General features: G+C 44.7%; 1 protein-coding gene across 1 annotated transcript in view; it reads right to left on the bottom strand.

The window, feature by feature from the left end:
* The window catches only part of LOC145361841 (unconventional myosin-Ib-like), a 62,419-nt gene that overhangs the window by 28,869 nt on the left and 19,708 nt on the right, over nt 1-13,842 (bottom strand). The window contains exons 8-9 of the mRNA XM_080217798.1: nt 2,676-2,774; nt 1,312-1,415 (exon numbers count right to left, since the gene is read on the bottom strand). Of these exons, the coding sequence (XP_080073924.1) occupies nt 1,312-1,415; nt 2,676-2,774 (203 nt within the window). The remainder of the gene's footprint in view (nt 1-1,311; nt 1,416-2,675; nt 2,775-13,842) is intronic.

The raw sequence follows: 13,842 nt of genomic DNA, 5'->3' as shown, positions 1-13,842 counted from the left end.
ATCTGTTTCTGTGATGTTACTTGAGGGGTAAGCATTGGCCAGGACACCAGAACCTCCTTGCTCTCCTTCCAGTCATGGCCATGGGATCTCTTATACCTACCTGAGAGATCAGACAACACTTTAACATCTCATCCAAAAGACACACCTCCAACAGTGCAGCACTCCCTTGGCATCGCACTGGGTGTGTTAGCCTGGATATGTGCTCGAGGCTCTAGAATGAGATTTGAACTCACAATCTTCTGACTCAGGGATGAGAATGCTACCCCCGAGTCATGACTGATGCTCGATTATGAATCTATTCCATATGTAAGTGTACATTCAATTGCATGATGTTTGCAAGATGAGTGCATTGAGACATTCAGGTTTCTCAGTATGACAGTGCTTGCACTGGATCAAACAGTTTATGCAGCTTGTTTGTCCTCGGTCACTTTAGACCAGTAATTTATGTTACTATAGAGAGGTGTGAAGCAGGTTCATGCCCCCAAAGCTCCATGTTGCTGGGATGTCATCTTCAGCCATGCTACCTGGGAGGTTCTGAATGGAAGTGAGGTTAGAGAAAGAAAAAGGCTGAGGAAGAGTCACCATGAAGCAGCCATCCTGGGAACACATCACCCATCCTGTTCACTCAAGCTCATTCAGTGTATGACAAGCAGGATCAGTAACTTGACAAAGGAGAATGTATATGGAGGGAAAAAACCCTGCCTTTCAATTTTTGCGTATAAGGAACATAGAACAGCAGCATCTGAGGCAGAATTTCAGGATTTGGAGAAGTATTGTATGAAATTCTGCTTTGGCATTTCATGCAGGGTATTAGGAATGATAGGGTGCAGTCCAGAAGCACTTGTTTTGCTGCATAAACAACTGGCTTGAGTCTTGGTGATGCCTGTAGTTCTAGTCTGCTGATATTCACAGATTCCATTGCTATCCTGAGCAAATTCTACATGCACAAGAGTCTGGAATCAAAAAGCATCCAGTGTAAACTCCACAAACATCTAGACACCCATGTACATCCCAGACATCTCATGTCTCCTGTATACACCCCAAATCTCCTGTATACACCCCAAACAGATTGGACACTCTGTCTACAATTGGATACTCCAGGGGTTTATCAAATTCATTCCAGGAGACAAGATGCCATTTTTGCTTTGGCTAGTTGGAAGGCAACATTTACCTACTTGCTTTCCATATTTATTTTGGAGGTTTGCAGTATTTTTGGGAAGTAAGTTTTGCCTGAAATTGCATTTTCTTGATACTCTGCAGGAACAACGCTACTTGAAGTTATCACATCATTTCTAAACACAAATCACTTACTTTAACTGTGTTGAAATTGGTGGCATCATTGACTCCATGCAATGTTGTTGTGTCCATGTTCAGATAAGCGTAATGATTGCAGTCCTGTTGCACCTTAAGATGCTCTGTGGAAGACAGGCATAGCGAATGATTCCTGTGACCATTTCTACTGAGCACTCAACATTATTTGAACTGTTGAATTTTAAAATGTGGAAATATGGAGCTGAACAACGTATTGCAGCTGCAATGCCTTATACAAAGGAGTGCGAAAAGTCAGGTTGTTCAGGCTTATTATTTCCCCACTGAGTGTGTTTCCACTCTTAACTGTACAGACATGGAACCACTCAGCAAAGCCAATACCGTCCAAAGAATGAGGGGGGAAATCTGCAATAACTCATTCTCTTTTATATACTAAATCTTGGGATGTGGGTGTCACTGGAAAGGCCAGCATTTATTGCCCATTCCTAATTGCCCTCGAGAAAATAGTGTGAGTTACCTTATTGGACCTGCTGCAGTCCACGTGGTGTAGGTATACCCACAATGCTGTTAGGAAGGGAGTTCCAGGATTTTGAACCCCAGCGACAGTGAAGGAACAGTGATATATTTCCAAGTCAGGAATGGTGAATGAATTGGAGGGGAACCTCCAGGTGATGGTGTTCCCATGTTCCTGCTGCCCTTGTCCTTCTAGGTGGTAGAGGTCATGGGTTTGGAAGGTACTGTCAAAGGAGGCCTGTTGAATTCCTGTAATAGATCTTGTAGATACGTCACTGCTGCCACTATGTATCAATAGTGAAGGGAGTGAATGTTTCAGGTGATGGATGAGGTGCCAGTCAGGTGGGCTGCTTTGTCCTGTGTGTTGTTGGAGGCAAGTGGAGAGTATTCCATCACACTCCTGACTTGTACTTTAGGGATGGTGGATATGCTTTCGGGAGGCAGAAGGTGAGTTACTTGATACAGGATTCCCAGATTGCTGTTATGGTGACTGACACACTCTTGATCATAATCCACTGAGTCTTGCTGAAATTGCTCATGTCTCGTTGCACATCAGATGAGGACAAGATGAGTTTGGCTGAGATACTGCCCCATCCTCCCCCCATATTTTAATACCCAAAGCCTTGTAAAGTCCAGGCTCATCATAAAAAAAAAGCTTCTGAAATGAGGTACAAGGCAGTGTGAACATCTGTGGCAGCATAATCTCCTGCCACTGCTCGATGTTAGTGTTTCCATAACTGCTTAGGACAGAGATGCCATTTCTCACATCAACAAGGTAAAAAGGGATGTGTGGCTGGCTATCACTGAACTCAGTTGAACAATGCTACACAAAACTTCAGGTAAGTTGGAGGAACTGGACATGATCATACAATGAAAGCACAAACAACACTCACTCAGCAAATCAGGTGATCCTCCTGCCAAGAGCTGGTAGAAAATATGAAAATTCCTCTCCCCTTTCAGACGTTTGACAACACGCGATTTCTCCAGCAGATCTGAAACAACATCCAAACCATCAGAGCTCCAAACAAATCCATATGAAATCCATGTTTGTTTCTACTCACCTTTTTATATCAAGTTTCTAACAGGATAAAAAGTTCAAATTCATAAGAAAATATGAGAATAAATAAGGTTGTATTTCAACACTGAACAATAAAGGTCACCAGACAGATTGAGAAGAGAAATGCATTTGATCCATTTTAGTTTATCTGGCCAGAAAGGCATAGTACTCTATATTAACCTTTTCTATATCATCTACTGCCTTGTATACTTCTAGAAGTCCAACCTTTTATCAAGGCTAATAAACTCATATTCCTTCATAGCTCAATCCAGAACAGTATATTGTAGCCTTATAGGGATACCTTCCCATGAACTTCTCCTCATTGCCTTCCTCAGTGCAACATTTTCCTATCCATTGCTAATCCTAGGTCATCTCCATGAACACACTAAGGACTCTTACCTCCACTTTGACCAGCTGTCTTGCTGGTATATTAATGGAGTAATTCGTTCATTGGGAAAATCGATGATAGAAGATAAAGCATCTCACTGTTGTATATATTGTGATGCTATTTTAGTTGGGGTTGCTTCAGGTGAGATTAACTAACTGAGGGCAAATATGAAACATCCCTAGGTAAACTAGCAGAAAATTCCAATTATTCAGCCACTGATGTGCCTTAAATCCAAACTGGGAATGAAAATCTCATTAAGGGATTTCACTTTTCTATTTCAGCCATCTTTATGGCCTTTGAGAGTTTATCGATCAGCCTGAACTGAACAGTTCTATTTTCTAGATTTTTGCCTGTTAGAAACTGGATTGACAAAATCTATTTACAATCTTTGCACTCAGCAAAGTGAGAAAATTCTCATCTTGTTGTTCTGAGCTGGATTTGAACTCAGCACTCTGTGTTCCAGCACTTTGCCATCTAGTCCCCAGCCTCGGTTGCTGCCATCAGCTCCAGTAGTCTGAGCAACTGCTGCGATGAAACCACCTCTTTAGCTGCATTCAGACATACAGACAATGGGGGTTAGATCTTCCTCTTTGGGAGGTGAGTGCCTGCTGAGACCAAAACCCATGTTATAAATTCAAACACAACCTGTTCATGGTTTTCCATCCATTCATTTTATCATAAAATGGTGAGCAGCTTCCACCCAATTTTGCAGTTAAAGCATCTCGTCTGCCAAAGGACCTCCATTGATACAGCCAAAACCCAGCTTGCAGGTGCAGCAGGTGGTCAGGAAGGCGAATGGGATGCTGGCCTTCATAGCGAGGGGGATTGAATATAAAAGTAGGGAGGTCTTGCTGCAGCTGTATAGGGCATTGGTGAGGCCGCAGCTGGAGTACTGTGTGCAGTTTTGGGCGCCGCACCTGCGCAAAGATATTTTGGCCTTGGAGGGAGTGCAGAGGAGGTTTACTAGGCTGATACCGGAGTTGAGGGGGTTGAGCTATGAGGAGAGGCTGAATAAACTAGGCTTGTACTCGTTAGAGTTTAGAAGAATGAGGGGAGATCTTATTGAGACGTATAAGATGATGAATGGGATGGATAGGATAGAGGTGGAGAGACTCTTCCCGCTCAAAAAAGACAGTAGGACTAGGGGGCACAGCCTCAAGATAAAGGGGGGCGCGGTTTAGAACGGAGTTGAGGAGGAACTTCTTCACTCAAAGGGTGGTGAATCTCTGGAATTCTCTGCCCGTTGAAGTGGTGGAGGCTGCCTCGCTAAATATTTTTAAGACGCGGGTTGATGGGTTTTTGATAAGAGAGGGGATTAAGGGTTATGGGGAGAGGACGGGAATGTGGAACTGAGCCACGACAGATCAGCCATGATCTTATTGAATGGTGGGGCAGGCTTGAAGGGCTAGATGGCCTACTCCTGCTCCTATTTCTTATGTTCTTATGTTCTTTTCATGACCCAGGACATCCCAAAATGCTTTACAGCTAATGAAGTACATTTGAAGAATAGTCACTGTTGTTATGTAGGAAATGCAGCTTCCAATTTGCACACAGAAAACTCTCACAAACAGCAATGTGCTAAATGACCAGGTAATCTGTTTTCATGTTGTCAGTTGCAGAATAAATATTAGCGCCAGAACACCTGGGAGAATGACCCTGCTCTTCTCCTAGCAGTCTTTTTATATCCACAATACTCGGTGGAACAGATGGAGCCTCAGTTTATCATTTCTTATACCTTGGCCCCGAAGAAGAAAATCTACCTCCGTGCCAAAAGCAGTTTATAAAAGTGATGAGGAAAATTTGTGTTATTTTTGGATATGTTGCAGACTTGTTCCTGTGGCCATTGGATCACAGGCTCTAATGGATTTTTGGTACAACATTAATAAAGCAATTGGCAGTCAGGCCAGTGTCCCTGCAAGAAGGCTTGTAATCATCCTATCTCATTACTGCCTGCATTTACTCAATAACTGTTTTAAAATCAGTCAGCATTGCGTTATCTGATGTCACCTTCATGAGTTTATGAATCTTTAATAACCATAAGGAAAAGATTAGCAATTGTTTGCTGCCTGCTTCACGTAGGTTTTGTTGAAAGCAAAGTGCTACACCAAGTAGGACAATGAGGAGTTCTTTCAAAGATCGTATGTGAACAAAAACATTGACTTCAATCTTTATTTCACCATTTGCTGTGCGTAAATCGGCTGCTGCATTTCCTACATTGCAACAGTCACCACAAGGCAAAAGTAGGCTGCTCCTTATTATATAGAATCCCTTCAGTGCAGGAAGCCATTTGGCCCATCAACTCATCACTGACCATATATATATAAACATATATTTATATTAGATAAATAAGAGTACATTCCTCTCAAGGCACAAATAACTACTTCATGATGTGGTTTTGGAGATTCCTATCTTTGCTGGTCAGTAGCTACCTGCAACACATATACATGGCCATTAGTGATACAAATAATATGCAAGTGTTGGGTGCAAATGCTCTTATTTCAGTTTTCAGATTGCTGGCCTGCAGTGATCTTTCCTTGGGATCAGGGAGGTCCTGTGACCAGAACTTTAAAGTAAAGATCACTTGGGCAGGTTGAATTCAAACTTTAGCAACTGAAACATATTGAAGTCACTGAAAGCAATAGATATTGGGCAGCCAAACATAAGCCTCACAATTTCTTTGAACATCTAGAGGAGATAGAGGAGTAATATAGGACAAAGAATTGATATGGTCCCTTCATGTAACAACATCAAATATCTGTCCATGAAGGTTTTAACTACTCAGTGTGTGTTTTTTTGGCAAAACCATAAACAATTAAAAACATATCAGAAATATCAACCTCAGGAGAACTTCTAAACACATTACAGCAATGAAGCACTTTTGAAGTGTTGTAATGTGGTTGGGATGTTCTGAGGACTGGATAAACAGAAGGCTTTCTTTTTATGGGGACCCATGAAGACTCTATAACCAGGGATATTGAGCTGCCAATTTTGCCCCTCCTGTAAGCCAGGTTTCCGATATGGCAATGACATTGTGCTGCCATGTGTCTATCTGTGCTCTAAACTCATCTACCTTGTAATCCTTCTTGCATTGAAGTATAAACAATTTAATCCTGTCAATTTCTCTTCTGGACACTTTTTAAATTTGCTTTTCCTCTGGTTCCAAGTCTATCACTACATCTTCTGCATCACTAGCTAATGTTCTACGTCAATTTTCCTGATCTGAATCCGACCCATCTGATCCTGCTCCTGGGATCCCATTTGCCTGCCACACTAGTTTAAATACTCCCCAACAGAACTAGCAAAAGCCCCCACAAGGACATTGTTCCCAGCTCTGCTTGAATGCAGCCTGTCCGGTTTGTACAACTCCCACCTTGCTCAGAATCAGCCATAATGCCTCAAGAATCTGAATCCCTCCCAGCTACACCATCTCTCCAACCACATGTTCATTTCATATATCCTCTTATTCCTGCTCACGCTAGCACGTGGACCAAAGAGTAATCCTGAGATTACTACATTTGAGGTCCTGCATTTTAATTTACCTCCTAATTTCCTGTACTCAGCTTGTAGGTCCTCACCCCTTAGTTTATCTATGTTGTTGGTACCAGTGTGTACCCTGATCACTGGCTGTTCACCTTGCCTCCCTAGAATGCCCTGCAGCTGCTGCATGACATCCCTGATCCTGGCACCAGGTAGGTAACATACCATCCTTGATTCACATTTCCGGCCACAGAAGTGTCTGTCTGTGCCCCTAACTATTGAATCCCTATCACTGTAGCCCCGCCACTCATTTTCCTCCTGCCCCTCTGAGCATTAGAGGCATCCATGGTGCTGTGAATTTGGCTGCTGCTGCTTTCCCCTGAGAGGCCACTCCCCAACAGTATCCAAAATGGTACATCTGTTTGAGCGAGGGATGGCCATAGGACACTCCTGCACTACCTTCCTGAATCTTTGAATGTTCCAGATGGTCACCCATTCTCTTTCTGCCTGTGTAATCCTCACCTGCAGTATGACCACCTCACTAAACATGCTATGCGTGACTCGCTCAGCATCTCGGGTGCTTCACAGAGAGTCCACCCGCAGCTCCAGCTCCGAAATCCAGTCAGCTGCAAACCGCATTTTGACACATCTCCTGCATACATGGTCACCTTCAGCATCCCTCATTTCCCACATTGTGAAGGAAGTGCATATCACCAGTCTGAGATCTCCTGCCATGACATCCCTCTCGATTAAGCTAGTTACTCGCTTAAAAAAAATTACGTTAGCTAGGAGCCTTTTTTACGTTAACTTGGAACCTTGTTTCTTTTCAAACACTTCTATTATAATTGTGCAGTACTATTATATAATCCTTTTTTCAGTCCTTACCTCAATATTAAGCAATTAATTACTTTAATAGATTGAAAATATTTATCAGGAATTCTCACCAATCAACTATTTTGGTTGAACAAAGAAAATTACAGCACAGGAACAGGCCCTTCGGCTCTCCCAGCCTGCACCAACCATGCTGCCTTGTGTCTGAACTAAAACCCCCTACCCTTCTGGGAACCATATCCCTCTATTCCCATCCTATTCATCTAATTGTCCAGACACCCCTCAAAAGTCACTATCGTATCTGCTTCCACGATCACCCGGTCGCACGTCACTTTCTAAACTCCACTCCCAGAGGAGTGTCCCTTGCAGATTCAGTACTCTCCAATGCTGGAGGGTAAGTGAAGATCCCAAGCCTCATGCTCCCTTCATCCTCCACTCCCAGAAGAGTGTCTATCGCAGGCCTGGTGCTCTCCACTCCCTGATGGTAATTTCCTCTTCCCTTACTGAGAAATCATTCCACCCCACCACCCCATCAGAAGAGTGATGTTATGAAAAGATTGTGATGGGAGAGTGACTTTTTGGTAAATCGTAGAAATGTAGCCTTCAGCATCTGAATCAAACTCAAATGAGCTAAGGATATCTGCAGGATTGAAATCTGCATTTTCAGGAACTTCAAGATGGAAAATTGTGATAAGTAAACCAAAGTCAGCTTAATGCAGAATGATGGTGCAGATTCATATGAAGAACTGACGCAGTCATAAAATCCAGGTATCTACCTTATGTTTATGCTTCAAAAGCATGGCACACCAGACATTTTCTTTGGAAACATGGGGGAATGGGAGAGGAGAGTTCAAGTTGTGGAAATGGATGGAAAAGTCCTTTCTACCAATTTTGTGTTATCTGCGCTAACATTCTAAAAAAAATACATCTTCAGAGTTAGGACATTCCTCATGAGCTCTAATCGGCTTTAATTCTCGACAGCTTTAAATTCTGTTTGTTGCTGCTGATGTACATTTATTATCCCTCAAAGTTCAATAATCATTAACATGAATTGGCTTTGGAGTCACAGATAATGAAGGATATTATATTTCTAACTTTCCCTGAAATGTTAACCATTTCATTCTCTCCAGATGCTGCCTGCCTGGTTGAGCATTTCCAGCGTTTCTCACTTGTATTTCAGATTTCCAGCGTCTACAGTATGGATTATTTCCACCTGATTTAAACTTGCTGACCGTTTGCTGCCGGCTGTTTGTTGCTGACCGTTTGCTGCCGACTGTTTGTTGCTGACCGTTTGCGGCCGACCGTTTACTGCGGCTGTTTGCTGCTGACCGTTTGCTGCTGACCGTTTGTTGCCGGCCGTTTGCTGCTGACCGTTTGTTGCCGGCCGTTTGCTGCTGACCGTTTGCTGCTGACCGTTTGCTGCCGGCTGTTTGCTGCTGACCGTTTACTGCCAGCTGTTTGTTGCTGACCGTTTGTTGCCGGCTGTTTGCTGCTGACCGTTTACTGCCAGCTGTTTGTTGCTGACCGTTTGCTGCCGGCTGTTTGCTGCTGACCGTTTGCTGCCGGCTGTTTGCTGCTGACCGTTTACTGCCAGCTGTTTGTTGCTGACCGTTTGTTGCCGGCTGTTTGCTGCTGACCGTTTGCTGCCGGCTGTTTGCTGCTGACCGTTTGCGGCCGACCGTTTACTGCGGCTGTTTGCTGCTGACCGTTTGTTGCCGGCCGTTTGCTGCTGACCGTTTGTTGCCGGCTGTTTGCTGCTGACCGTTTGCTGCTGGCTGTTTGCTGCTGACCGTTTGCTGCCGGCTGTTTGCTGCTGACCGTTTGCTGCCGGCTGTTTGTTGCTGACCGTTTGCTGCCGGCCGTTTGCTGCCGGCCGTTTGTTGCCGACTGTTTGTTGCTGACCGTTTGTTGCCGGCTGTTTGTTGCTGACCGTTTACTGCCAGCTGTTTGTTGCTGACCGTTTGCTGCCGGCTGTTTGTTGCTGACCGTTTACTGCCAGCTGTTTGTTGCTGACCGTTTTCTGACCGTTTGTTGCCGGCTGTTTGTTGCTGACCGTTTACTGCCAGCTGTTTGTTGCTGACCGTTTGCTGCCGGCTGTTTGTTGCTGACCGTTTACTGCCAGCTGTTTGTTGCTGACCGTTTACTGCCAGCTGTTTGTTGCTGACCGTTTACTGCCAGCTGTTTGTTGCTGACCGTTTGCTGCCAGCTGTTTGTTGCTGACCGTTTGCTGCCGGCTGTTTGTTGCTGACCGTTTGCTGCCAGCTGTTTGTTGCTGACCGTTTACTGCCAGCTGTTTGTTGCTGACCGTTTGCTGCCAGCTGTTTGTTGCTGACCGTTTGCTGCCGGCTGTTTGTTGCTGACCGTTTGTTGCCGGCCGTTTGTTGCTGACCGTTTGCTGCCGGCTGTTTGTTGCTGACCGTTTGCTGCCAGCTGTTTGTTGCTGACCGTTTACTGCCAGCTGTTTGTTGCTGACCGTTTGCTGCCAGCTGTTTGTTGCTGACCGTTTGCTGCCGGCTGTTTGTTGCTGACCGTTTGTTGCCGGCCGTTTGTTGCTGACCGTTTGCTGCCGGCTGTTTGTTGCTGACCGTTTACTGCCAGCTGTTTGTTGCTGACCGTTTGCTGCCGGCTGTTTGTTGCTGGCCGTTTGCTGCCGGCTGTTTGCTGCCGGCTGTTTGTTGCTGACCGTTTGCTGCCAGCTGTTTGCTGCTGACCGTTTACTGCCAGCTGTTTGTTGCTGACCGTTTTCTGACCGTTTGTTGCCGGCCGTTTGTTGCTGACCGTTTGTTGCCGGCCGTTTGTTGCTGGCCGTTTACTACCAGCTGTTTGTTGCTGACCGTTTTCTGACCGTTTGTTGCCGGCCGTTTGTTTCTGACCGTTTGCTGCCGGCTGTTTGTTGCTGACCGTTTTCTGACCGTTTGTTGCCGGCCGTTTGTTTCTGACCATTTGCTGCCGGCTGTTTGTTGCTGACCGTTTGCTGCCGGCTGTTTGTTGCTGACCGTTTTCTGACCGTTTGTTGCCGGCCGTTTGTTGCTGACCGTTTACTGCCAGCTGTTTGTTGCTGACCGTTTTCTGACCGTTTGTTGCCGGCCGTTTGTTGCTGACCGTTTGTTGCCGGCTGTTTGTTGCTGACCGTTTGCTGCCGGCTGTTTGTTGCTGACCGTTTGTTGCCGGCTGTTTGTTGCTGACCGTTTGTTGCCGGCTGTTTGTTGCTGACCGTTTGTTGCCGGCTGTTTGTTGCTGACCGTTTGCTGCCGGCCGTCAGTTGCCGGCTGTTTGTTGCTGACCGTTTGTTGCCGGCTGTTTGTTGCTGGCCGTTTGTTGCCGGCTGTTTGTTGCTGGCCGTTTGCTGCCGGCTGTTTGTTGCTGGCCGTTTGCTGCCGGCCGTCAGTTGCCGGCTGTTTGTTGCTGACCGTTTGTTGCCGGCTGTTTGTTGCTGACCGTTTGCTGCCGGCTGTCAGTTGCCGGCTGTTTGTTGCTGACCGTTTGTTGCTGGCCGTTTGTTGCTGGCCGTTTGTTGCTGGCCGTTTGTTGCTGGCCGTTTGCTGCCGGCCGTTTGCTGCTGACCGTTTGTTGCTGGCCGTTTGTTGCTGGCCGTTTGTTGCTGGCCGTTTGTTGCTGGCCGTTTGCTGCCGGCTGTTTGCTGCTGACCGTTTTCTGCCGGCCGTCAGTTGCCGGATGTTTGTTGCCGACCGTTTTCTCTGCCAGCTGTTTGTTGCCGACCATTTGCTGACCGTTTGCTGTCAGTTGTTTGTCACCAACCATTTGCTGCTCCTTGCTGATTGCTGCTAATGGTTCATGGTGATTTGTTTCCTGTTATTGGCTGATTACCACTGGCTGACTGGATAGATTTCTTATTTTCTGCTGGTCACTGCTCCAGGTTCCTGTTGCAGCTCTGTTACTGTGATCTTGTTTCCTCTTTTGTTCATCAAGTACTGCGAGGACTGTAAACATAACATTTAAACCAAAAACATACTTTTTAAACAGAGGCTGATCCCAGTCCATGGTCCTTTGAGCATTTTCCTCGTCTTGTTTTTTGGTGTCACACTACTAAACAAACTAGTTAAGGACAATGAACGTTACCGAAAGTTTGTGCTGTACAACACATAGGCTAGCATCTGGAATGTAATCCCTAAACACCAGTATAAATCCCAGAATTAATGAAAACAGAATTTGACTTGGTCTTAGTAAAACTAGTTATTACAACATAGGTAACTGTCAAAAGTTACTTCCGGATAACTAAATCCATTTGTATCCAATGTTGACAGAAGAATGCGTGGTTGCCTGAATTAGGTTTGTCAACATTTTAGAAAATAATGTCCATGTTTGCCTGTTTCCACTCTACCAGGACTTTCCCAGAGTACACCGACTCAGTCACAATGACCGCCAGAAACTCCATATCTCTTTAGCACCATGGGAAAAATACTAAGTACCCTGGCATTTGTTAGTTTTGAATCTTTTGACGCAGTGTAGAATGTTCATCTCATTGTTGCTAAAGTGATTAAGCCTACATGGATTGCCTCCAATAACAGAGGGCCTGTTACTAGGGACTTCTCTCCAAACTACTTACAGGAAGTAATCATTTGGCATATCTTGTGTTCATCCACAGTTTCAGCCCTTATTAACATCTTGTAGGATAATAATTGTCAAACTGTAAGGCTCTGCCAGTCAGGTGGGGCACAGCAGCATCACTGAGGTGGAATGTTCACTTTTGCTGCAATATTTTCCACCTCCTGCCTCCACATTCAGGTACGTATTCAATAACAATACTTTGTTGATAATGGCCTCCTATGGTCCTTTTAAAGGATTAGACTATATGTAGACTGCAACTTCCTGAACACATCCAGAAAAGGGACCCCAAAAAGACATTAGACTCCCTATTTGCATATGTAGAGGACGTGAAGCCTGTGTTTCAGCCATGGACACAGGACGCCTCTTTGTCTACCTTTACCAACACAGTGGGCAGTGCACTTTCAGTGTGGAACTTGTGTGTGTGTGCGCACATTGCCTGCTATATTGGACACTTTGCACCTGTTTTAATGGGGTAGTGTCTATGAATTTCTCAGACTTTGTGTCAAAAGGCTGGAAACTGATAATTCCACTGAAATTGAACATTCACTTTGAATGGTATAGAGCAATTGGATCTTTAGGCAGCCACACAAACCAGAGAAAGAAAATATTATCTACTAAACTGGACTCCATCAGGACAGTCTGTCAAGGTCTCTAATTTATAATGGCACAGTAATTGCATGCTGACCAACTCTACTAAGCATGTTGAAAGCCTGTAATTGTCACTAACAGATTCAGTTCACAATGTCAGCAGTATTCACAAAGCTGAGAGATGAATACTACAACATTTTAAGTCTTCAATTCTACTGACTTGTTGGTGTCATACCATCTATCTAATAAGTGGCACTCTGGAAAGTTACTGGGCATGTGAGCTGCCAAAGACATTCCCTTCACTCCACAAGTCAAAAATCTGATTGGACAATCACAAATATTGGGATTCTCACTCATCTGCCAAAATTGAGTAAATCAGAATGAATCAAAGGTAGTAAGAAATACCAGGAACCAGAAGAACAATAGAACCATGGAATATTACAGCTCAGAAACAGGCCTTTTGGCCCTTCTTGTCTGTGCTGAACCATTTTTTGGCCCACTGACCTGCACTTGGACCATATCCCTCCAGACCCCTCTCAACCATGAACCCGTCCAAGATTTTCTTAAATGTTAAAAGTGACCCCGCATTTACCACTTTATCCAGCAGCTTGTTCCACGTTCCCACCACTCTCTGTGTGAAGAAGCCCCTCCTAATATCCCCTTTAAACTTTTCTCCTTTCACCCTTAACCCATACCCTCTGGTTTTTTTCTCCCCTAGCCTCAGTCGAAAAAGCCTGCTTGCATTCACTCTATCTACACCCATCAAAATCTTATACACCTCTATCAAATCTCCCCTCATTCTTCTACGCTCCAGGGAATAAAGTCCTAACCTATTCAATCTTTCTCTGTAACTCAGCTTCTCAAGTCCCGACAACATCCTTGTGAACCTTCTCTGCACTCTTTCAACCTTATTTACATCCTTCCTGTAACTAGGTGACCAAAACTGTACACAATACTCTAAATTCGGCCTCACCAATGCCTTATACAACCTTACCATAACACTCCAGCTTTTATACTCAATACTCCAAACAATAAGCAATTGTACCCTTCAATTTTTTCTCTTCCTCAAAACCACCATTCACTGAGGCTCCAAGACTCCTTTGAAAGCTACGAGTTCTGGTCTTGAGCCCTGATCCTTTGGGGCGCAGGT

Source organism: Carcharhinus amblyrhynchos, chromosome X (genome assembly GCF_965287045.1).
Source record: "Carcharhinus amblyrhynchos chromosome X, sCarAmb.v2.hapA, whole genome shotgun sequence".
Classification (NCBI taxonomy): domain Eukaryota; kingdom Metazoa; phylum Chordata; class Chondrichthyes; order Carcharhiniformes; family Carcharhinidae; genus Carcharhinus; species Carcharhinus amblyrhynchos.
Note: the sequence above shows the minus strand (reverse complement) of the source record. Positions and strands in the feature narration are given on the sequence as shown.